This window comes from Larus michahellis, chromosome 7 (genome assembly GCF_964199755.1).
Source record: "Larus michahellis chromosome 7, bLarMic1.1, whole genome shotgun sequence".
NCBI classification, from domain to species: domain Eukaryota; kingdom Metazoa; phylum Chordata; class Aves; order Charadriiformes; family Laridae; genus Larus; species Larus michahellis.
In genome coordinates, this window is record NC_133902.1 from 20,661,265 (window position 1) to 20,685,432 (window position 24,168).

The following is a 24,168-nucleotide window of genomic DNA, read 5'->3' on the forward strand; positions in this document are numbered from 1 at the left end:
ACTCACAACCATTTGGCTTCTTATTTCTCTCTCTGCAAGAGCCAAAAGTCCAGTCTAAAAATCAGAGTGAGCCGCTAGTCACGCAGCAATGAAGCCTTTGAAAGCGGGGTATATTTTGAGTTCACCATCCACTGCAGACAAAACACAGCACCTTCCTGAGAGACAACCACGTGGGCTGGTGTACCTGTGCGAGAGCCAGCCCCGAGTGCACCAGAACAGCTCGCAGAAACCATCCTGAAGGTTAAAAGCCAGGGGCCTCCACCCAGGGAGGGACCTCCACCTCGTCACCCCCTCACAGCAACGACATTTAAACATTATGGGGAGAGCGGCAACCTGGTTATCTGTCCTTCTGAGCCTGTATCTCCCCGCTGAGGACACCCTGACAGCGTTGCCAGTTTGAGGCAGATGACCTCATGCGTGTGATTAAAAGGAGACCGATGCTGCCGGTGGTGAGAGCCCGCTCCCGCCCCGGCCCGCAGCGAGGGCTCCCCCCTCCTCGGCCCGCGGCGCCCGGGGAGGCCGCTCCAGGCCCAGGCGCCAGCCCCAGGGCGGCCCCGCACCGCCCGGTCTCACCAGGCCCCACCTCCCCTCTGCTCCCAAACAGACCCCTGGAGAGCAGGTGGGCGACAAACTCCAGCGTGGCGAGGGAGCAGCACGTGGTTCTCAGCGTTAACTTTACACTCCTTGTTTTGGAGCCTCATTATATAGGAAATATGCTAAGATGAAGAGAGACCTTCAAGCGATTGATCCATTGTTCTCAAGTCTCTTTTGCAAGAAGATGAACTGTAAACCACTCATTAAAATGGACGGAATCTTGTTACTTAAAAGTTTGGAGGGGGGTTGAAGGGGTGAACTTTTGGGGTTGTTTTGTCTTTTTTTTTTTTTTCCTTTTTTTTCATAAGACCTTTTTACAAAGAACATTTGGCTCAGTTTAACAGATACTGACACAGAACCTACATAAACGCTTTCTACAGCTAAAATTACTCTTTGCTGCCAGTTCCCTTTTAGTTGCTACCGGGAAAATAGACTTAAATTTTAAACTCTGGGCTCCCTCCTCTTTTCTTCTCCTGACTTTTCTTTTCCCCTTTTTAAAATGCTGTTTTAAAACGTGCAATGATTAGATACACAGTAGACATACAGTACCACCTGCCCAAAGTTCCATACTGAACTTTTGAACTTTATCTAGGTAGCAAGCAAGGACTTTTCTGCGAATTTGAGCTAACTAAGAGCAACAGCTTTAACCCATAGATGTGTGTATATATGTGTATATTTAAGGACTAAGCAGTAATCTGTGGCAGCAGAAGTCATGTTCCTTTCTGGCCACTTTTCACACACTTCCTTCACATCCTCTGCTGGCACAGACTGCCCAACACATCTTTCACACCCTAGCTGTTCGACAGGAAAATTCATTTATTCTATTTTTTTTTTGTTTTATGGGCTTTATGCAATCATGTAGGGCATACGTTTATTACAAGCACAACAGGAAAAGCACGAGGCAATCAGTTGTCTTTATGGGGCTCAAGAATGTTCTAGTTGCAGTTGAAATGTCTGATTTTTTTTTTGAGGAACATACACACATCTCAAAGTTTACAAGTGTATCTGACTTCAGCAGCTCCTGCAGTTGGTAACTGTCCTGAGATAAAGAAACAGCTCTTTGTTTTTCTGCCTAGCTACCTTTTCGTCCTGAAACGCACATCCTCCCTACTGATACAGAACTGCGAATGGTTCCTAAGGCCAACCCACCGGGAGCTCCCTCACGTAAAGGCTGTTTGCAGAAACCATTGCACTGGAGGACATTCCCATAATGACACCATTTAAACTTTCTGTCACATATAGCAACTTTGAGGGATGCTGACAGCAAGAGATGAAACCCTAAAGTCCCAGCTCTGGTCTGGAATCACTGGACCTGCAGAACATGTGTCTGAGAGGCAGTCCCCAATAGGAGAGCGCTCTGGCAAGATACAGAAACCGGAAACATTACTAGCATTGGTTCTTCCTTTCTGAGCTACTTCCTCCTAGCTGATAGGAGCTGCATGGTAGGCAACAATACTGGCTGTGCACCATCATCAAACAGGGAAAGGAGTAATGGCAGCCATGCCTCTAGGCAGCCATGCCAGCAGGCTGCAGGGTGAAGACTGTTGTCCTTTAATCCCTCACCCCATTGCACTCAAGTATATTCCCATCGTGACTCGGATGAGGAGAGGAACACGACAGTGCCATACCTGGTGGAGGCCTAAGAGCGTTACACCAATAATTACCCCACAACACCTTAAGATCATCATGTTTTCTACACTGTTGGATGATGATACAGCTCTGCCTGGAATGAAACATATGCCTCTATGGGGAAAGCTTAGCAGGTCCCGCTTTGCAGTACCGAAACCGTCTCACTCTTTTGGGGGGAGTGGAGGGGAACCGGTTTCAAAAGGGCAAGAGTCAGTGTACAAGCGAAGGGACTTTATATGTCAGGATTGGAAAGTAGCATCCCTAGGGCTCCCACTTCGGAGGGAGCAAGGAGGGGCTCTGAGCAATAAGTGGGACGTCTCTCTGATCTCATCGTCTACGAGCTTTGTTCCCCACAGGAAGGTGGCTTCTAACTCTCTGATCCCATGCCTCTGCTTGCAGCAATCCCTGGGGTTTGGACCCCAGCAAACTTCTGCAGCTCCCAGTAGAAACTATCAGGAGCCAGAGGGGAAAAAACCCAGGCCAGCCCCAGGGAATGCGGTAAAGATCTCTCCGTGGTGTTTGTTCCCCACTGTCTTACTGCACTTCAAGCTGCATCGGACAGAAACACATTTAAACCATAAAGGCACATGAATGAAAACATGGCAACAGTTAACGAGTTCCTCTGTGTCAGTCCTTTCTCAGCTTTGATTTTTAGGACTCACCTGGATTCCAATCAAAATTCCTTCTTTAGGAAACGTAAACCCCGTGGCAAGCATAGCCTTCTGGAAGGCAGAGTACACATCCTCCCCGAAGCATGCGACCTGGGGAAAGGCATCAAGAAGGTTGCATGAGGGGAAAAATGAAAACGAACCCAAAACCACTGCTTTAAAAAGAAACATGAATGACATTTTAAATAGGCTCTTTTGACTTCTTCATGCAGAATCAGACTGCTTTTGCATGGAGTCTGCAGGCGGGGGGGGAAATGAATCAGAAGATCACTGCAGACAAATCTCATAATTTTAATGAAGCAATAACGAAGGAATAAGCAACGCTTTAGTTTCAAACAGCACACCAAAGAGTAATAAGAATTGATTCTGCTGAGTTATGGAAATGCTGTATACAGCCTCTGCTCCAATGTTTGTGAGTGCACTGCAAATTCTTTAAAATTATCTAATGCTAAATACCAGGGAGGGTTCTGCGCGCAGGCAGGTTTCTCTGTGCGCACGCTGCAAACTTGGGTGAGACAACACTGGTGCTGTCATGCACTTCTGGCGATTCTTGGGATTATAAACCATGGTAAAGGTGCATTTCTATTAAAAGTCCACAGATGTACGAAATTCAAGTAAAACATTCTTAGGAAAACAACAAGCAATCATGCCAATTCATAATAATTTGTTTTATATATACAAAAACTTGATAAAGAAATCAATAAAAATCATTTAGCAGTTCTCCATCATTCAAAACTGCCTGTGGAGCTTGGCTGCTGTCATACGGTAATGATCTTCTGAAAGAACTAAACCGTGTTTCTTACCAAAATTTGGAATTCCGATGACAAGAGGAAGAATGCATGTGCTTTTGTGAAAGTTAAAAGAGAAAAAAAAACCCCAAAACCCTCACTTTTTCTGGCCAACTCCACACTTGCTGAAAAACAGCCAGAAGCAGAAACTGCCACAGTTTTTCCTCTTTGAGATAACAAATGTACACACGTATACAGATGCCATGAAGGGGAGGATTGAGAATTGCTCTCCCCTTTTCCTCTACGGCCCTTCCCCTCACAGAGCGAGCCCTCACACTCATGGTCTCACTGTTACCATGGTGAGCAGAAAACAGCATTTCACGTAAGAAGAAGAACAAATGATGATTTTCCAGATCTTCTGCAGTAAAAAAAGAACAACCAACCAAACAAAAATCCCACAAGGGCAGGGATAAAAAAAAAAAATCATGACAACTAGTATATCTCAGCTTTTCTCTAAAAACTCATCCTTGAGTGTTCAGTGTGTTCCACAGTGTATCCAGCTGAGGGGTTTCCATGGGCGGTGGACAGCTGCTGCCTTGTAAGCTTGCACCAGGGGTTTCCAGCCTGCCAGGAGAGGTTTAGCCCTATGGCATGGTCAAAACAGCCCCGATGCTCAAAGGGATCCCCACCACTGTGTCTTCTACTATTGTGGGAACCACCACTTCCAGCTAAATACTGGAATTTGTCACTTCCAGATAGATGTGACAAATTCAAGCCCAAATCAAGCCATGTGTGGGAAGAGTGTCTTTGAGGAATAATTGAGCATTTTACCCAAAGCAAGTTATTATCCTTACTTCACTCATAAGGAAGACTTCCATAACTGTCACAGTTTATGGCATTTGTGAATATGGATCTTTCCAACTCATAAAAGTTAATAACCCCTCCTTTATGACCAAGGTAATCTCTAACTCCATATAAAGCTCAGAAAAATAATTCTTGCCCTTAGCTACATTTTTTATCCCGTTCTTTTTTTTTGGGGAGGTGGGGAGTGGAGGGTGGTGTCTGTGTAGTCCATTTTGTTCTGAAAGTAAGGAAGTCATGGAAGTTACTTGGTGTTTTTCTGCCCATTAACTACACTGAAAAGAAATCTTCTGCAATACTGGTTTCCCACACATTACGAAGAGCAAAATAAAGCAATTCTGGAGAGATGTAGGAGACCGAAGGCTGTTCTTACTGTGTATCTGGGTACAGCGCTTTGTCATACTAAAATGGTAAGTCTGTCCTAATGAAAACAGCTCAAGTAGACATACCCAAGCTGATATCAAACGGAGCAGTCCAGGCTCTGACACCTGCCTAGCTGTGGTAGAGCAGAGTTAAGTCTAACCCACTTGCCTCAGTATTTAATCACCTCCCAAATGCGCTTTCTAGCCCAGAATAAGTTTCTTGCTATTGCAACTCTTTTCTAGAGTAACAGGGTATATTTACGGAAGCTATTGACAGCTCAGCAATAACTCATAAACAAACCTCTTTGTGCCTGATGATTTAATATCTCTTCAAACGCCGTAGATGGAAACCTCTACCCCTTGAGGGGCGAGGGCTCCCATCAGTGCTGAGCCTCCGCAGGAAGAGGAAGAGCTTTGTGCCTTTACAGCTGGCCACGCGCACGCCAGAGAGACGTCGCAGAAGCCCCTCACAGCCCTGCTGTAGAAGAGTGGGTAAAGCAGCCCAGTCTCCCCCGCATCCTACCAACAGTCAATACTGCAGCCATCACATTTTATTCACTCTTTCTCGCCTTTTGCGCCTTGGGACCTGCCTCAATAGTTACCAGGCAACAACAAAAATATCACTACACGCGTTTGTTGCCTTTAAATAACTAGCACGTTCCAAGACCAAACGCTCATGACCTGGAGTCTCGATATTGCTATTCTGGCATGTGTCGATGAGGGGTTTTGAAAGCTGTAAGCGCTTGTCTGTCTAGAAGCAGGTGATTCATAAAACGGACTGATGCACTGAGAACCTCCCAGAACCCAACAGCTCTCAGATGAACTCATTTCAGGCTGTCACACAGACCAGGTCCAATTCAGGGAGCCGACATGCAGGTAAAGAGGGACATCCAGTGGCTGAATAAACTGGGTTTTCCAGGACTACGTGTTTTTACGGCTAAGAAAGATGTTTTCAATTTTCTGAAGAAGCTACAGATGCCATCATGATTCAGGCAGCATTAAGATCACTTTCAAAGATTCACGATGTTTAAAGGCAACTTGGTTTAAAAAAAATAGCAAATCTAAAAGATACCTCCCCAGTAGAGGCCATTTCACATCGGAGAACAGGGTCAGCATCTCTCAGCCGGGACCAAGAAAACATTGGGGCCTGGTGAAAGAACAAGGTGGGAGGGAGAGAGAGAATGAAAATTTAATGGATCATTTAAAAAAACCAAACATCCAGCTACACTTGGAAGTGACAGAAAGAGACAGAAAGAATTAAGGGTGATAAGCAAAGGAGTACTTGGCAAATGAGTTCCCGCAGCATCTTGATGACAGACTGGAACAAACAAACATGTATTTCCCCAATAAATCATCTTTCCAACTCTTGCAGTCTTGCTCACATTCTGATGTCAGATTTCTAATCTGTGGTAGCCCACTATCACTATAACTTTTAGGACACATTTTAAAACAGAAAGGCTGCAAAGCACCTAATTCATGAAACGAGGAGAGAAATTACCTGAAGTCAGTTTTTCTGAGACAACTGTTCTCTAACAGAAATTTTTCATTCACAGGAATCAAACCAATCCACAACACCACACTCTTTTGGCGTAAACCAGATGAAACTTTGCAAATGATTTACGTATTTTCCCTCCCTGCCCCCCTCCCCCGAAATACACACCCATAACTTTTTTTTTTATCATTTGTATGAAAATATTAAAACCGCTGATTATTATATGAGGACTTCGGTCACTGCGGTCTCTGAGTTCTCTTGTCTAATTTCACCTTAAAATAAAAAGGGTGGGGAAGTGGGGAGAGAGAAAATCTCTCTGTTGAAGAGCCAACGACCACATGTGGCAAAAATGAAACAAATTTTCTGCTAAGGAGAAATTTTCTATGGGGCTAGAAAGACTAGGGAAAATATAGGCCCTTTCTGGAAGGAAACAGGAGACCTGGTCACCTAGGATATGGAGAAGGCCGAGATACTCGATGGCTTTTTTGCCTCAGTCTTCACTGGCCACAGTGGCTCTAGCCACATCACCCAAGTCGCAGAAGGCAAAGGCAGGGACTGTGAGAATGAGAAAACCACCCACTATAGGGGAAGATCAGATTCGAGACCATCTGAGGAACCTGAAGGTGCACAAGTCCATGGGAACTGATGAAATCCATCCGCGGGTCCTGAGGGAACTCATGGATGAAGTTGCCAAGCCACTATCCATCGTATTTGAAAAGTCATGGCAGTCTGGTGAAGTTCACACTGACTGGAAAAGGGGAAACATAACCCCCTTTTCAAAAAGGGAAAAAAGGATGACCCAGGGAACTCCAGGCCAGTCAGGTCTCACCCCTGTGCCCAGACAGATCACGGAGCAGATCCTCCTGGAATCTCTGCTAAGGCACATGGAAAATAAGGGGGTGACTGGTGACAGCCAACATGGCTTCACTAAGGGCAAGATATGCCTCACAAATTTGGTGACCTTCTATGACAGGGTTACAGCATTGGTGGATAAGGGGAGAGCAACAGACATCATCTACCTGGACTTATGCAAAGCTTTTGACACTGTCCCACACGACAACCTGGTCTCTAAATTGGAAAGGCATGGATTTGATGGATGGACCACTCTGCTTTGAGCAACATGGTCTATTGGGAGGTGTCCCTGCCCAGGGCACGGGGTTGGAACTAGGTGATCTTTAAGGTCCCTTCCAACCCAAACCATTCTATGATTCTCTACATCTTAAACTACCACTGGCATTTGCATGAAGACAGCATCCTTGCTGCTTAAAAAATAATCTATTTTTAAATCCAAAGACATAATTCCATTTTTGGAAGTCTCCAAGGGTAACACTGCAGACAAGACAGCTACTGTTTCATGACACCTAACAACGGCCAACTAAAATGTGACATCAGAAATTCATTGCGAAAGGTTTCTCAAAAAATGTCATATGTCTTTGGGACTTCTAGATCAGTTTTGCTTCTTCTATAAGAAAAGAGAAAATATTTACGGTGGTCAACTCTACAGTCTCAAGCTGAGATATGGCAGTCAAGGTAGACTATTTTTAATGCACATATTGTCTTGACAAGTAACAAGCAACAAAGCCTTCCACCAGCTGCCTAACTTTTGTCTGCCATAAATGTGAAAAGGCACTGGCAGGAGCAGACTCTGGTGCTGGAAATAAATCCTATTTAAAACTTAGCCAGTCATGCTCTATCCAGGAATTAATATTGGTCAGGCCATGATTCTTGCATCACTCTGCCAGCAAACATGGCAAGATAATATTTCAGTCACTAAAGCTAAAATGGTGGAACTCCGAATCCACAAAGGAGCAGCTATGTTGAGAAAGAAGAAGAGAGTTTCATAGTCTCTTTTCAGAGCATTTAAGAACTACTGGAGAAACAAAATCCCATTTCCATGCAAATATTCCTAGCAATAAAAATGTAAGAGGACAGAAAATATGATGCATGAATAATGAGAACCAGGTTTAACTGGAATATTTTTCAAAGTTTAGCATTTCCAAGGGTATTAGCAGGTTTTTATATTTGACAAATCCACACAGAACACAAGGAGTATAAAAGGCTTTGTAGTGAAGTTTTCAAGAATATAGTTGGGTTTTCCACTCTGTAGCCAGCATTCCCAGGAGAGACAAAACTCTTGACAGTTTAGCTAACAACAGTGCAGAAGCCCCAGGTCTAAATAGTAGAAATTTATAAAAATAAATAAGACTCACAAAAATGAAGAAGTCTCAGATTAGAATTTCAGATAATGCCTGTCAGTAGCACCAAAATAAAATGTAAAAGCTACTTATAGACCGAGTGGTTTGCCAACAACCTGAGCTGGCTTGGGCCACAGATTTGGCTTGCATTTTAATAGGTTTGAACATTTAATTAGTAGAAAGATGTTAGGTGTTTTCTGTTTCCTCAATTTTCACTCAATATGGAAGCTATTAAAGCTTGAAAGTTTCTGTATAAACAATTCTCATTATCCATTGTATTTTCTGCACTGCTGTTCTAGATTTTTATGATTAGGAACTTCAATTAATCTTTTTTCTTACACTAAGCATTCAAAAATATCTACCGTACACTTTGATATCTTGGGTGCTTAATAGCTCAGTAGGGTAGCTTAGTAATTATGAAAAGTAAAATCTTGGCCCCACTGAAATCAAAGGATCCAAGACTTTCACCCCCATTTTAACTGGTGGGGCAGATAAAGGGGATTCCATACATTCAACAGCCCATGTCCCAAATCCTTAAAATAAAATCTGGGGGGCACTCAAAACACAATCTTCTATATGTCCATACATATATGAGGTAGTATTATGAAATAGCTTGAACTTCAAGCTATTCTGAAATTCAATTCTGCAAGTGCATATTTATTACGCAGTTTATAAACACGATTCAGAGAAATAAAGGAAGATTAATTTTATTAATAATCACTGGATAATTTTCTTTTGATTTTTCTCTAAAATTCCCAACATACATTATCTTGACAGAAACTACAAAAGGTCATTTTGGCTTTTAGCCAATGAGTCAATTGTTCTCTCTGGGCATTAAAGTACTAATTGCCTATTAATGCACCAGGTGCTGGCTCTGTTGTGGGTTTTTGAGTGTTCTTTTGGAAACCATACCTTAATTCCAACATATTTGGATGGAATAACGGGATGTTCCAGTGTGGGGAGGGATGACTCATTAATCTCTTTTCCAATCATCACTTTTGTAGCCACATCGATGAAGTCCACACCCAGAGTCTTCGATACAAAAGGGAAGGAGCGTGAAGCCCGCAAGTTGCACTCTATCACCTGATGGGATTAAAAAGGAGAAATACCAGGGTCAGGCACTGTGCAGGGAAGAAATTGGTTCATATTTCTGGAAATCAGTCCTTACTCATCTTGGCAGAGATGCTCTTCAGATTGCCAAATAAGAAATACAGAAATTGCGTTGAATGTTACAGACAGTGATGAGGGATGAGTAGTGGCCAGCTTGACATACAAGGAGCCTGATGTTCTGCACCTGAGTTTCATCTCTATTGTCTGAAAATGAGAACTGAGAGCAATCCAGAGTTCGCTCTGTAAAACATGTTGTATTATACCCTAAGTTAACGTGCAAGAGGCACGGGACCCTATGCGCAGGCATTAGGTACAGCCTTTAGAAGCCCACCTTGTTCTTTTTCCACGGCAATGGCACTTCATGAAGGACTGATCTATCCTTACCTTCCATCTACATCCAGAAGTCATTCAGTGACCCAAGGAAGAAACAAAGAAGTTGTGCATCCTGCTTAGAAGCACACTATGGAGTTCATTAGCAAAAGAGGAACTGCTGTAAGTGAGAATGAAGGGGGGGGGGCAAGAATAGGTAATTTAAGACCGGATGGAAAAGGGGGATTATCCAGAGACAACTGAGGAAAAGCAAGGAAGGAAAAACTCCGTTCTGTCCCTCTTTGTAGTTTCTAAATAACTACATGTGAAACAGAAGAAAGGTGAAGAACAGTAAGTACATTTTTCTCAACTAATAACCCGAACAAGATTTTTCACCAATAATACATCTCTTCTGTACCATGTCAGGTTTTCTTTCCGTTCACCTCTTCCTCAATCGTACTCTGCTCACTTTCCTCTTACCACCTTCCATTAGCAACAGAAAGCCAACTGCTACCATAAAGAGTCTGCCATCTGCCGTACTTCTGTTACTGATAGCTACTAGCACCACACTATTTAGATAGCCATCTTAATGGCTTATATTAAAGGCTTAAACTCTTAAATTGTTTTGCTTTCTTTACAATGCCTTGGAAGGCTTATTCTAACGATTGAAATAGCTAAAGATGAGAGAGGACATTGGAGATCTAAAAGCAACAATATTCAGTTCACAGGATGAGGCGCAGGCCCCAGTGCTGTCCATCGTATTCCAATCTGTTAGGTTTGGGAAGGACAGCAGCCCACAGCAAAACAAAGACAGTGTTCACAGGCAATGCCACCGGGCTCACCCACCCTCAGCGTGAGGGCAGGGAGGACGCTCCCTCCCACGCAGGCAGGGAGAGGTGCCTGACTCGGGGTGGCACAGGTGAGCCCCACATCACCAGACCAGGCGGGTTAGGAACCCACAGCTGCTCCTGCCACAGAGCTTCCAGGGCAGGGAGCGCAGGAACCACGCACCTCACTATCCAAAGCAGGGCCTGACTGCCTCCCACAGCCACACGAGCTCTTACCAGCACGTTGTTGCCTCGCACCAAGAACTGAATGTTGAATGGACCAGAGATGGCAAAGGCATTTGCAATCTTTTTTGTAGCCGCTTTTACCTATTAAAAAAAAAGTGTCTATATAATAAAGAAATAAATTCCACAAAATAGCATCATGGTAATAAATCACCTCACATGTGGATTCCTTTACGTGTCATATTTCTCTACCCCAGCCTGTTTTTTCTCTATACCCTTATTTTGGCAGGAGCATTATCTTTCAGAAGCAAACATGTTCTATCTGCCTGGTTACCGACAGTTCAAAGAGCTATTTGAGGGCGGAAGTAAGAATCAGCTTCATGTGTGAGAAAGCAGGGGAAAGAAGGAGAAAGAGAGAGAATAAAAGCCTACCCTGTCTCTAGCAATTCCTGCCCTGCACACTGGAGCCTTTATACCTTTCTTGGTGAAATAATGAATAATGATGTTTTGCCATTTGAGATTAACTAGTCAGTTTTACAAGTGTCCCAAAAGTCTTTCACCAGCATGCCTGTCCCATCACAGACCAGTGGGAGGTGCCTCAGCAGATACACTCTGGAACAAAATGGGAAAAAACACTATGATCTTCTTTTCTAGGTTTGTCAAGAAATACGTGCCATTTCAGTACAAGCCTTTGAATAGCTTCACTCCAGGAGGTGACTGTTTTCAGAAACAAGGCCTTGGACATTGTTGTAAACAGAGTTGGAGCACAGAGCCCTGCATTACGGCTCTTGCTAGCTTCCAAGCAAACCCTTAACAGGGTGACATCATGGGGGATGGCACATTTCATTTAGAAAATTCATTTTGACAACTAACTCTGTATCATTAAGTTTATTCTTGAAAGGGGAAAAAGTTAAGATTAGGTGGGGTTCATTCATCCTGATATCCTTTCTGGAAAAGCAAGCAGCTAGAAAGTCGTACACCTGATCTAATCATTTAAGGACTGTGGGAGAAAAGGAAGTGGAAAGTGAACTGTGGCATATATACGAATTAGGCAATCCTCTACTGCTATGGAAGCTGGTTCTAAACAAATGAAACAAAAAAATCCAATGGCTGTGAAAGTGTGTACATCTATTGCTGAAATTATAGATGAAACTACTGGGATACAGATTGAGATGATCCTGTGTACAGTACAGCCAGTCACAGGGGGCACACTGACATCCTACACTTGCACATACCACACTGGCCTTTAAAAAAAAACATTGGTGATTTGATTTCTCCATTGGTGATTGAGTTCTCCCAAGCAAAGGGGGAAAGCAGATTCAAACTCTTACTTTATTTTCTCTTTTCAGTGCTAGTGCAACACCTACCTTCTCCAAGGCTCCCTGGCTAATCGTCTGTGTGGGTAACACGAGGGTGGCGTCTCCAGAGTGAACACCTGCATCCTCCACGTGCTCTGAAATAGCATGTGAAACAACCTGCACACAGTCAGAAGAGAGCAGTTAGTCACCTCGCCTGCTCTCGGGACCTGCTCCCCCGTCTCCAGCCCAGCGCAGTCCCCTGAACAGAGCTGTATCCGAAAGAGGATACAGACAGGGGAGAAAAAAGGGAATTTCCCAAGATTTTGGGGAGAATAGGCCTGAAGCAGACACAGGCATATGAACAAGGGGAACACATTAGTGTCTTTTATAGCATGGTTAAGCAAACTGCGAATGTGATAAACATCTACCGCAGCCTGGAGATCCTAAGGCTTGCTTCCTCTCGCAGAAGGTAAAAGCTAATTAGGCTTTAAACCAGCTCTCTACGTTCTGCTTGCCACGAACAGAAAAAAGTTGTCATTCCGCAATAGAAACAAGTATGGACTAATGTCATTTGTATATTATTGTTCCCCCCGCTCTTTTGTGGTGTTTAAATCGTGGAGAAAAGCAAGCAGAGGAAATTCAGGCCTAAGGATTTAAATGGAATGAATTGCATCAAGGCGCACTACCTGGATACTGAAAAAATGATCTTGTCTGCTGGTTAAAAATGAAGATTGAAAACAGAATATTTCTGTTAAATGTGAAGTTTGTGATTTTTTTTTTGCAAGAACTGTCTTTGATTAGTAATGAAATGCAAGGTGAAGTTGCAATAATAAAACAACTGTGGTAATATCGTAACACATGCTGATACTATTCTGATGAAAGTAATTTGTGAAGGCAGTGACTTGTGAATCCAGTAAAAATGACATTCTAAGAGATTCATCCACATGGTTAAGCAATGCTTAAAAAAATAACTATTTAGATGTATACAATAAGGTAGGTTGAGCTTTTCAAGCACGATGTTTTTGAACCTAAGATGAATTCATCTTTTCTTGTTTCTCTGCTCTTCTCAGCACGAATCCATGGCTGTACAGTAAATCATTCAAACCACACATTTTTGCAAATCTCCGATCCCGAAAAACAAGTTTAATATTAAAGCAAAGCTAAATTCTTACTCTTCCTGCCTTGGCTACAGCATCCATTTCCACCTCACGGGCATCTTCGATAAATTTAGTGAGTACCACGGGGTGATCCTGTTGTCAAGACAAGACAAAAGACGAAAGTTTTGATTTGAGATTATTTAGGGACCATCCAAGTGCTCCACTATTCATCACTGGAAAACCTTTGCAAGCAGAATCCCACAAGGCCAATCAATTCATAACCTTATTTCCACAGATAAGTGAACTTCGCGAAGAAATAATGGGGGAAACTTGGCGTGATTTCCCCAAAGCCATGGGTGCATTAGTTTGAGGCTTCCATAATGTCACCATGACAGGAAAATTTGGGGCAAGACCACAAAGAGCTTTTAAGTGAGATCATGGCAAAAAGACAGTGGGATGTGTGCATGGGTCCAGTGACCTCTGATTCTGTCTCCCAAAGACAGTCCCTGTCTCCAAGCTCTCCAGTTCTTCCTCCCTCTGAGCCTCCCAGCCACCTCACTAAATGTACGGCTTCACAAAGTAATTGATTTGCCATACTTAATGACTTTCTATAGTGGCTGTTTGCTGTTTTAGAGAGTCTCATATTTTAGGCAACTGATCCATTCATTTCTCATTTCTCTGCCTGGTTTCCTAGGTCTCCAAGGGAGAGGTTGCCACTAATTACAGCTGGCCAGGAATGACCTGCCCTTGACTCTCAATACCTTCCCTGGTATACATTGTTTTCCTTCTTCCCTTCCTCTTCTTCCTGCCTGTCTCTGGGATGCTAGCACACACTTCCCACTCTCCTCTAATGCTTTCTTCATCCAGCCACCTGCTCCAACAGACAGTTAAAAACCTAATCCACATTCCTCCTGGCCAGCTTTATGTCTCAACATTTTACCTGTCCCATCCACTATTAACTGCCTGTTATTTATTAGAGAATAAAATGGAATAAATGGCAGTCTGTGCATGCTCAAAAGGCTCCTCTTGAAAAAATATAAAGCAACTCCAAAAGTTACAAGACACAATTCCTTACATTTATCAGTACAAGGGTAAATTCACAGGCAAGGACAATGCCGCAGCCTACACTGTTTCATAAATTTAGTGCCTTGTGTCCTGTAACTTTCTGTCTTTATGCAGTTTTTCATCAGGAAGATTTTATATGTGCATACAACCTTGTTTACTCCAATTTGTCTCAACTTGCACAAGAAGTTTTGAACATTATTGACAACATAAATGCCATAATGACACAACACCATAACGGCAAAGTAGCTAAAACAACAGAATAACACTGGTCAGGCACTTTACCTGGAGATGCTCCATTGGATGGAGCAGAACTGGGTAAGGCTTTGTAACCAGAAAAATGAAGCCTGTGTCCCACTCACGTTCCGTCGTATGCTCACAACTAATACTGCTACGTGGAACTACTCACAGGCCAGAAGAGCCTTGACAAGACTAAAAAAAACCTCCCTAATTTAAAAGCAGAATACAGTACTTTTGTTCTGCTTTGCATCAACTGTATTATAGCCTTTGCCAATATAAAATGCTGGATGAAGAAAGAAGTCTTCCCTTAGCAGTTTGACTACACTAGCAAATATTAAGCATGTCAATCTAGTGTAAGCCTCTGCAAGATCAGGGCCAGAGCACCCAAAGCCTCATGGTGTGCCACCGCTCATGTCTGCAGCAGGCGTCAGTGCCTTGTTTGTGTAGCAGAACTGGACATCATAAGGATCCCATGGGAACACCCACTCTTTCCCCTACGAACGCATCATGTACTGTCAAAGACTTCAACTCCCAGCAGGGCCTCCTGTACCAGTGATGAGACCTCTCAGCAATGAAGAATATCATTGCCCAATTCAAGTCAATCAAACTGTGACAAGTTAAGGTGACCAAGGGTCGCTTTCCTGGGCTTCAGCCTCCCATAGGGTACCCATTGCCATCATAAAGCCATCCAACGGCATAAGAAAGTGATCTGTCCCACTCAATGTGGCTTGAGGCTACTGCCTCGTCTGCTTCCGCGAGCCGGTGGGGAAACACAAGGCAGACAACATCACCAAGCAGAGAGAGAAGCCAGGTGTTCTGAGAGGCTGAGCACTGCTAAGGACCTGGTTTCTACCACAGGCTGGCCCTGTAGTCTTTTGAGGATTAGTTATAGAATTCCTTCTGATGGAAGTAACAGTGGCACTCTCCCGCTTTCCAAAATCCCTTTAAAGTTATTCAGAGATGATAGCAAGTGGTCTGGCTTGCCTCCACACTACCCTGTCCTTCAGGATATTATTACTTCGCAAGGTATCTCCCTTTCATTCCATTTTTCTTGCTGAAATGATAAACTTTCATCATTTGCCTCATGCACCTAAAAACCACATTGTTGTGTTTTCAGAGAGTTCCTCTTTGACTTAGTTATTTTTAAGTCCAAGATTCCTGTGACAGTAGTGTTTATGGTGCTACAGTACTGTTCTGAACAGTCACCATTCCAAAAAAAACCACAGGGGGGATAATAACCCGTGGAAGACAACAGACCAAAAGGTGAGGCCAAACTCAGAGACTGTTGAAAGGTCAGACTTTGAATTCTGTATGTTCTTCATTCAGTCTCGATCGTTTAACTTTCTCCTCCCATACTCGCATCTTTCCGAACATCCCTTGCACAATAACACTGATAGAAGGCACAGAAGAAATTCAGGCTTTGAGTTGTTTACTATGTTCTGAAGTATTCATGTCTTTGGGAAATTGCTCGGATTTTTCTTTTCTAAATTTCAACGTACTGGACCTTCCCTTTGCTAGAAAAAAAGACGCTTTTAAAATTCCCAAATTAGCTTTTGAAAAACATTTAAGACAGAAACTAGCGCTTTCATCTTCTGCATTACATACTCTGCAGATCAATAATCCCACTGGATTAATAGTAAGCAGGCAGCAGTCCTGCTTTTGTATCTGAAGAAAATGGAACTCAGTAGATGATTTGGAGTTAAATGTCACAGCGAAATCTTGCAAATGTTCCTGCATTTAGAAGGGGGAAAAAAACCAGGTCATTTGTGAGAGAGAAGTTGCTAGTATGAAGCCAGTTCAAAGAAGCCAGGCAAAACAGTTCCGAAACTGAGTGAAAGATTCTATCCGTTCCATGCTGGTTGCTGCTACTAGCAAGCTCGGATGGGGTAGGAAGGGTCTCAGCCCACTAGCCAACATTTATTGATATAATTAACTGGTCAGAAATGGGTGCCTGTGTACAACCACTAACTGCTGTCCCCGCTCCGTGCAGGCACGCCAATGGTACCAGTGAGGATGCTTGCGCAGGCTCCCATGGTCTGCCTCTTAGGGAACAAACTGAGGAGTCAAACTCTAATTTCACTGGCTCCTCCCCAAATGAAGAAGGGAAAGAGGGAGGAAGACACAATACAGAAACAAAGAGATGGAAAACACAGTAGAGATGAAACAAATAGAGCAAACACAAAAAGAAAAAGCAGTAGCAGCACAAAGACTGGTACCTGAGAGACTCTGGTGGCTTCTGCTAAGAACTTCTTCATTTCCTCTTCAGAGAAGACTACATTCATTGCAGACCCACTGTGAGAACGGCAAAGAAAAGAAAACAGGTCAGCTTCTTTTATGACTTCAAGGAGACGTCAGTGTTAGACATCACAGCACAGGATGGTCAACTACCCTTGTATGACAGGCTAGCTGAGCAAACCCCTGACTCCAGCTACTTGCTCCTCTCTTGGCTGAAAGGCAGAGCCGGTACCTAGTGAACCTCCATTATACCTCCCAGAGAAGAGATGTGACCTCCAGAACCATAACAAAGAATCAAATAAAGAACTGTGGCCATGTAGCCTCAGCACTGCTGCCAAATTCCCTTTCTGACCCAAAATTTTAACGCCCCTCCTAAGCTGGAGGAGATGGCTGCTCAGGCAGATAGACCCACAAAGGACCCAGACTTTTACATACATTTGGGTCAGCTGGGAGCTCAGGACAAAAGGGATGCTTTGCTGACTTTAGCCCAATTGCTCATCAGTGACAGATGATGCGAGGAACACACAGGCCACTGGTGATGGTTGTGACAGTGTAAATGCAGATGAAAACAGGCTGTTCTTTGCTGGCCATTTCACTGTGCCCCTCCCCTAATGTCCTAGTCCTGGAGGGAGAGGCACAGCAGGTACAGACAACTGTGTCTGAAACCTACTTTGAAATGTAGCTGTCAGTAATATCAGAGAGGGGTGTCTGGGGGAACATGGGTCAAGAGTCAGTGACTCAAGTCCCTTTTAAAGACAAGAATCTTTTTAAAAAAAGATGTTACACTGGTCCTTTTTACCATTGATGCTCGGCTTCCCCTTTGCTTTGATGGGCAAGCCCACAGAGGCTGTGGGGAAAAGTGGAGGAAGAATCTATGCCATGAAATCGGTCACTTTAGCCTAAGATAAATAGACACAAGCACCTGGGTGATTATACTTACCAGCCTACTTCTTCAGCCGATGTAAATCAATAGAGTTCAGTTAAATCCATGGACCTATGTCAGTAGCACCACCAAGGATGTGAGCTGGTACACACAGTACACAACTAGCGGGGAAATGCATTTAGTTTTCTAAGGCAACCAGCAAACATTAAAGGCCATATCTGTTCAAAGAATGAAGTCTAGCTGCGGACCTGCTGCTGTTCGGCAAATAGAGGCCAGACGGTGTGCTGTGCTAGGGCTTTTCACTTTCTGTTTCCTCAGCTCTGACATTCTGCAGTTTCACCTTTCTCCCTGCAGTCCCCCTAACCTGTCCAAACACCCTTTAGCAAATACTTACTATGGAAAGGGCCTGTACTGAATTTGATACAGACAGAAACGACAGGCTAAAAGAAGTGTTCCCTAAAAATCTGGAGAATGACATCAGGAGCAGTTTCTAACTTCTCCTCCTGATTTGAGTGCTGGTATTTAACTTTGCTTTGCAAGCCCACTGCAAGCTTCAGAAACTGGATAGAAAAGTCGTGTGTAGCAGTCTCTTCTAAAGGAGGGCTGAACACACAAGAAATCCTTTTCTTCCTTTTAAAGAAGAAGATTTTTTTTTTTTTTTGCTCCCCTGAAAAGTAATACTGTGCCTCTTCATTTTGACATGTGTCTCTTCTTCATATGAAAAGGATCCTGTCTCAAATTTATTTTCACTGTCAATTGAGCCCAGCTAAGTGCCTCTCCATGCCTAGTCATCCAGCTATGAAGAAACTCCTTGCAGAGAAGTGATCATTCAGAACGTGTGAGTTTCCTGTGTGTATGCACTGGTGTAACTTTTCTGTACAAAGTCTATTTAAGGAGATGCAGCTGCCACAGCACAGGGACATAAAACATGCCTGTAAGCAGAGAAGCTTAGCAAATAAGAAGTTGAATTCAAAAGATGTGCTGTCATTTTCTGAAAACAGATGCCAACCCCAATGAATGGTCTCAGCATGTTCCCTTCTGTTTTTCCTGGTGGCAAACAATCTTCTAACTTAATTGTACAGGTAGTAGTGTCAGGAACCTTAAGGAATATCCCAGATGGTTCATGTTTTTGGCCTTGAGAGATGAAAAAAGATAATGCAGCTAAACAGACATCCTTATGACTATATTCGACCTTTGATGGGTGCCCGATGGACATACGGGCCCACTGGCTTCCTTTATTGGCTTAAGCACTTGTCCCACCTTTTAAGAAGGGCAGCTTCATGCCACATGCACCTCGCACAGTGTTTTCCACACGTCCCCTGAAATGACTCTCCTTTGCCTCAAAGAGCCTGTTGCAGTTCATCCCCCCAACCTGATGCGCTGAGGTTGAGCCTTACCTCAGAACATAGGAAGGCCTCAGCAAACATGGGTAACTCACAGACCTCGCAAATTCGACTGCATCTCTCTAAAGACAGGGGGGAAAAACATGCTGTGAACAAGAACATATTTTAAAGTCATACCAAAATTTCAACTCTAACTGCATTTGCACGTTACTAGCCATTAAGATCGGAGAGGGGATGGGAGAAGAGGATTTGAAGCAGGGGACTACAGCCTGGGCTGAAGATAATACATGATTTCTCGGCTCCCGAGTTGTCATCTTCAGACCTTCCCTGTCCATAGAGCTTCACCAGGAAAAAAGAGCAGTGCCAACACCTCTCTATTCCTCTGCAATCTCCACCTGCTCAAACAGTTTTCAAAGCCAGCAGGATAAACGAGAGTAGCCTGACAGCAGTGCTAACTTTTGCTGGGTATACACCCCATGTTGTGTAAAGGTGATTTAAAGACACTTCCCTTCCAGTTTCCATCCCACTCCCAGTGATGCTATAGCATCACCTTACAGGGATCAAAAAGTTCTTCAACATCAGCAGTAAAAAAAACTGCCAAATGTCTTTGGAATCTTCAAAGGTATCAGTAAGTCGGTCCCCTCTGAGCAGGTTCTCATAGCAACCCCCAGCCACTCCATCATTTTTCAGAGGCACAGCCCAGCTTACCAGTGTGCTGACTGCCTTCCAGGGAGCCTGGGCCACGTGCAGCTCATCCAAAACAGCTGAGAATATGGAGCGATCTTCTGCCTGGTCAATCTGCAAAGGATTTGTGCCCAGGATCTTCACTCCACTCTGGTGCAGTGGCACTGCCAAGTTATTGGGAATCTGCCCACCTACGGAAATAATGCACCCGCTGCAGCCCTGTTGGCAGAGAGAAAGGAGTGCAGTCACGTCCAAGTTAGCTTAACATTAAAAGCTGCTATAACCAGGCAATCAATATTTGGATTACATCACTTTTCAGGTTGCTGTGAGTAAAGGCAGATCATAATTGTGCTGAACCAGAGGCACCCAGGCTGCAAAGTGCGATCCAGAGGGTGTAGCCTCTCTAAAACAGCAATATCCTCCTTGATACCCTCAAAAACCAGTAGTAATTTGAGGTCAAATTCCCCAGGAAACTAAAGAAATCCACAATGTTCACATGCCTTTTGACATCAAGCCAAGATTTTAAAACTTCTGCTAGAACCACCGACTGTCACCTTGTTTTCACATCATGTTTAGGTTCTTCTGCCTTCCCAGTGAGGACAAGCACCGAGCTGCCCCAGGCCCCTTTGCTCTGCAGGGGCAGGTCGCTGGGAAAACGTCACACCTTGCAGCAAACCCCAAAACTCCACGCGGTGGGGTGAGGTCTCCCTCCTGTGTTCACATGGGGACCATCTCGCCAACCGAGCCCACTCCCACCCGCCTGCTCTGACCTTTGGACACAGTAGCATGAACAAACACAACATTTTAGGTCCCCTTTCTTTCTCAGCCCAGGTCTTCCAAGAAAACAGCCTCTCCCATGCTCATTGACAGGAATGCCAGAGGAACAGGCATTCACACAAACTCTTTTTTATTAAAGACTTGCAAGGCAGTAGCCTCCAGCAGAAAGGAAATGGGAAACAACTGGAATTTTTAGTTATTTTTCTGCCAGCACCATTATTTGCTAAGCAAACACCCCTTCCCAGCCGCAGAAGCCAGCCCTTAAGGAGCACTCACTGCTGGTCCCTTGCCGGCCTTGTACAAAGCAGAGCAGAGCCCGATCCCTCCAACAGCCTGTGGTAGGGAATTACTCGGGATACGCTGAGCCCTTTATTTTAATTCATCCGCATTATTCCTGACTAGCTCCTCATTTCTGGTAGTGCACTCGATAGTAACAAGTATTTCAGCCAAATTCTCATGTATGCTCCTCTCTACACATGTTATTTGCAAGCGCTTCAATTCCAGAGTGGATGAGGTGGGAGAGATGGCACAGCATCCTCCAGCCACAATGGCACCTTTCGTGTTTGTCACTGGCCGACCACGACATTTGAAGTGAGAAAAATAATAAATGACAAACAACAAAAGACAGGTAAGCTTCCTTGCAAACACACATCCTTCTTCAGCTGCAAATATGGGCGCTTTTGCTTTTTTTAATAGAACCCCTAATGATTTCAAGTACAATCTAGTGTGGTGTGAAATTTTTCAATAGTAAAAATAACAGGCCTTAGAGTACCTGCAACAATCATGAGGACGTGAATTACATTTAGATTACGTAATAATTGAGGGTAATTAAATAACGGGCACTTTACTTCCAAATGAAAGCTGGTGAAACTTTGCCCAAAGGAGAATCAGGCCCACAGCACAGCTGTAGTCAAGGGCTCTTTTGAACCAAATGTGCTTTGTGCAGTTTTACCCACCTCTGACAAGAGAGAAACATAAATCAAGTGATCCACGGTTTGGCTCTATCTTTTAGAGTATCAACGTTCTTTTAGTTAACAAGTGTGTTTTTCCTGAAGAAGGTCAGCCCCACTGGCCTTCCTGGAAGAGGAACGCCTTAATGAGGGATTTAAAGGGATTTAGAGTGGCAGATCTGCTCCGGAGAGCAGGGTGGACTAGAAGTGACTGAGAAAAAACAGATGATAAATGCTAGCACAAACCCTGCTCAACTTTCATGTAGTTAATTTCCTACCATAATAAAAATCCACTAAGAAAGTCTGGCATTTAAGCAACACTTATTAGCCCAAGGTCTACAAGACTGTTATTTGCTCAACATGCTAATATACAGTGCTAGAGGTTATTTTTTTTTTTTTTTCCTTTTCGCTCTGTAGTCACTTATGGGATGACACACTGCTGCTGGCCAAAAACGACCAGCTGAAAGAACATAGAAGAGGGAGTGAAAAATGCCTCATTAGTAGAGGGTGGCGCAAGGACAGAAGCCCCTTTGTGCCCACACGGGGTTGTGTCATGACATCAGAGCTTGCCATCTCCAACTCAGAAGAAGAATCTGTTCCTTACTGCTTTCAGACCCATCCAGAATACAGTACTTATCTCTAGTCCCTGGACCCCTTATCATCCCACACGGACAAGAACCAGCCAGTGAAGGAGCAAACCCCTTCTTGCAGCTTGGCGTGGTTCCTTTTTGATCACAAGTCAAGCTAACTTTGCTGCCAAGGTCAACCAACATCTTAATCTATCCTCACCATATTTGAAATGTGAATGTCCTGGCTAACAGCTTCTCTTCAGCTGCCGCTTGTTTCTTCCTTTAAAAGCCTCTAAAATCCAAATACTGCCTACATCAAAGTTGGGATGGCGTTAGGGACTCCAGCCCCAAGGAGACAGAGGAGAGAGCTCATTCAAGCAGACAGCAAAGAATCATTTACTCATTTTTACTCCAAAAGATCCATAAATTGAGACCCAGCTGTTGCTTACTTCTTCCTCTAAAATTCTGCTGTTATTTCCCAAAACATGTTCTTGCCCAAAGAGTAGACCCTGCCCTGCTAGGGAACAGGACTGCTTGTCCAAGAAACGTGGGCAGACAGAAACGGACTCCACTGCATAACACTTTGTCATCAGCCAGTTTTTAATTATAAAGAAAATTAATAACATCCTTGCCAATAGATACCTTTAAAATACACGCTATACATAATAGAGTGAAAGAAGCCTAGAGAGAATTTTCCCTTTTATAACAAAAATCACTTTTTTTATTACTACCTTACTTTCACGTCATTAGTAATAGAGTTGGGTTTTCTTTTTCCCTGAGTTTGAAAACAAATTAGACCATTAAAATTGTACCTAAGAGCCTCCTTTAGTTTTATGAATTGTTTCAGAATGATCCTAGGAACTGAAAACGAATCAGAAGAGGCCCTCAAGCGGATAGACATTAAAATAAAAAGGGAACATCTTCTCTGGAAACAAAAAGCCAATAAATCTGAGGGAAGGAAATACATTTTTTTTTTAAAATGATTGTCCTCACAGACTACCACCTAACTTTGCACATTCACAGTAAATTAAACTTCCCTCCAAAGCCTGGCTCTGTTGTGCAGAGCTCAGTTGCCGCTGAGTCAGAGCAGCTGTGAATGCCGACAGGAGAGGTAAGAGGGACACAAGGGAAGGAAAGAGAAGGGACAGCCGAGTACTTCTCTGGGAGAGGACTATGGGAAGCTGTGAGCAGCTCCTGGTAGGCAGGTCCCAGCCCCCTCGGTCTCCCTGGTAACCTTGCTCCGCAAGTTAGCCTTATTTCTCTCATCAGAAAAACTGGGACAAGTCAGTGCATCTATTTATTTGAGCTTAATAGTTGCCCCAGCTTTGATGCTAATCCTCATAACTTTATGGGGAGTTGATGTATCATCTCTACTGAGGGCAAAGGGTTGTGGCCATTGTTTGCTGGTGGCTATACCTATGGTTTGCCAATGGTCCAGAATTTGTCAGAGTATTTGCCCCTATTCATCGTACACTGAAACGCTAGAGGAGATGAAGGTGCAGGAGAGTTTAAAAGATGGGTCTGAAATCATGGCACTATTCATGCTTTGTAGATTAAGCTGGTTACGAGCGGGATTGGTGAGGGATCTCAGGCACAGATCCTGAATTTTTAACTTCATCATTTCCATAGGGACTGACTTCCAAGTGCATTTGCCTGAGGAAGTGCTCTGTTAACAGGATATTAGCATTTGGCTCACTCATTTTAAACTATGACATATAGCAAATAATATAGTTTAGACCACATTCTGCTGAAGGCCTGGAGTCTGTCCCCAGGCCTGCCTAGGTCCTTCTGCATGACTCTCTGCAGTCCCTCTACTCCTCGAAGACTCAGTTTCCCCACTTGGAAATTAGGCGTAACAATACCATTCCCTGTTCTCACTAAAGAAAAGTGTTCTAAAGTCACTGAGTATTTATCATTCATCCTGGGGTTTATTAGACAGCACAACCCTAACTTTGTGTGTTTAGGCTCACGTCCTGATGGCTTTAACACCTCCAGAGCAAACATCAAATCGGTTGTTTTCATACCCAAGTCAGAGCAACAGAATCTTCTGCAAACTCCCAGCATCTCTCTTC

General features: G+C 43.7%; 1 protein-coding gene across 1 annotated transcript in view; it reads right to left on the reverse strand.

Annotated features, from left to right (window-relative positions):
* CPS1 (carbamoyl-phosphate synthase 1) overlaps positions 1–24,168 on the reverse strand; it is a 109,406-nt gene that overhangs the window by 7,543 nt on the left and 77,695 nt on the right. The window contains exons 27-35 of the mRNA XM_074594545.1: positions 19,825–20,019; positions 19,171–19,238; positions 16,872–16,947; positions 13,429–13,506; positions 12,326–12,433; positions 11,013–11,102; positions 9,442–9,612; positions 5,915–5,989; positions 2,886–2,984 (exon numbers count right to left, since the gene is read on the reverse strand). Coding sequence (XP_074450646.1) covers positions 2,886–2,984; positions 5,915–5,989; positions 9,442–9,612; positions 11,013–11,102; positions 12,326–12,433; positions 13,429–13,506; positions 16,872–16,947; positions 19,171–19,238; positions 19,825–20,019 — 960 coding nt within the window. The remainder of the gene's footprint in view (positions 1–2,885; positions 2,985–5,914; positions 5,990–9,441; positions 9,613–11,012; positions 11,103–12,325; positions 12,434–13,428; positions 13,507–16,871; positions 16,948–19,170; positions 19,239–19,824; positions 20,020–24,168) is intronic.